The following is a 968-nucleotide window of genomic DNA, read 5'->3' on the forward strand; positions in this document are numbered from 1 at the left end:
TACGTTCTCAGCTACGTAGTCAGCTTGCTCTGTATCGGCAGCTGCTTCCTGCGTGCTATCATCCTTCACAGCTACCGCAGCGTCCGAGCTGAAATGCACCGCCCCGCCATTGAGCCACAGGACTATGAGATGATTGAGTTCTTTGTGAAGAGGTTCAAGCTCTGGATGGGACTCAGCAAAACCAAAGAGGTGAGCAAAGGAAAGATCTTGCCTGTAGACCAGACAGGCACCTGCTCTGCTCTACTCATAAGCCACCACCCAGGTGCCAAAGTGCCACTTGCTCTGGAAGAAAGAGGGGTGTTTTAATCTCCTTGCTTCTTCACTCTTAGGCTAGGGGAGAGTCAGAGCTTACATCTGACCTAGGATCTGGGTGAATTCCTTTAGTAGAGTTGCTCTGGATTTACCCATTCAGCAAAGATCAATCTAATCCACCATTCCCACTGTCAGCTCCTTCCTGCCCTGGAGTGACTTTCGTTCATGATCAAAAGGAAACGTTACTCCCTTTGCTCTGAACAATTGGGGGCAAATGTTGCCCTGCAACACCCATGTGTTCCCATGGGAACACATGGGTGTTGCAGAGAGGTCACATGGATGTGATTTGGGGTAGGACTTCACCCCACAGAAACCGGAATTGGATGAAACAGTGAGTTGGGAGGGTACAATGCAAAATGGTCCTTAATATTACCCCTCAACTCAGAGAAGGGAAGGCTGATTTTGTGGACAAGAAGCCAGCCTTGGGGTTCCAGAGATCTGGATGCATTTTCCTCCATAGACATCTTGTGTGACCATGGAAAAGGCGCCATCTCTCTGTTGCTTTCTGTTGTAAAGTGGGGTGGGTGGTGTTTTGTATAAGTGGTATGAGGATAAGTTCATCAGTGGCTGGGAGGGGCTCAGATGCTATATGATTCATAGAGTCATTCATAAATTCTTAGATGCTAGGGTTGGAAGGGACCTCAACAGATCATCGA

The 968-nt window shown here is 48.3% G+C and overlaps 1 protein-coding gene across 1 annotated transcript in view; it reads left to right on the forward strand.

Annotated features, from left to right (window-relative positions):
• LOC109297763 (polycystin-1-like) overlaps positions 1-968 on the forward strand; it is a 79,047-nt gene that overhangs the window by 68,852 nt on the left and 9,227 nt on the right. Inside the window, exon 47 of the mRNA XM_019517786.1 lies at positions 58-189. Coding sequence (XP_019373331.1) covers positions 58-189 — 132 coding nt within the window. The remainder of the gene's footprint in view (positions 1-57; positions 190-968) is intronic.

The sequence above is a fragment of the Gavialis gangeticus genome, unplaced genomic scaffold, assembly GCF_001723915.1.
Source record: "Gavialis gangeticus isolate Ggan-Ray unplaced genomic scaffold, GavGan_comp1, whole genome shotgun sequence".
Lineage (NCBI taxonomy): Eukaryota > Metazoa > Chordata > Crocodylia > Gavialidae > Gavialis > Gavialis gangeticus.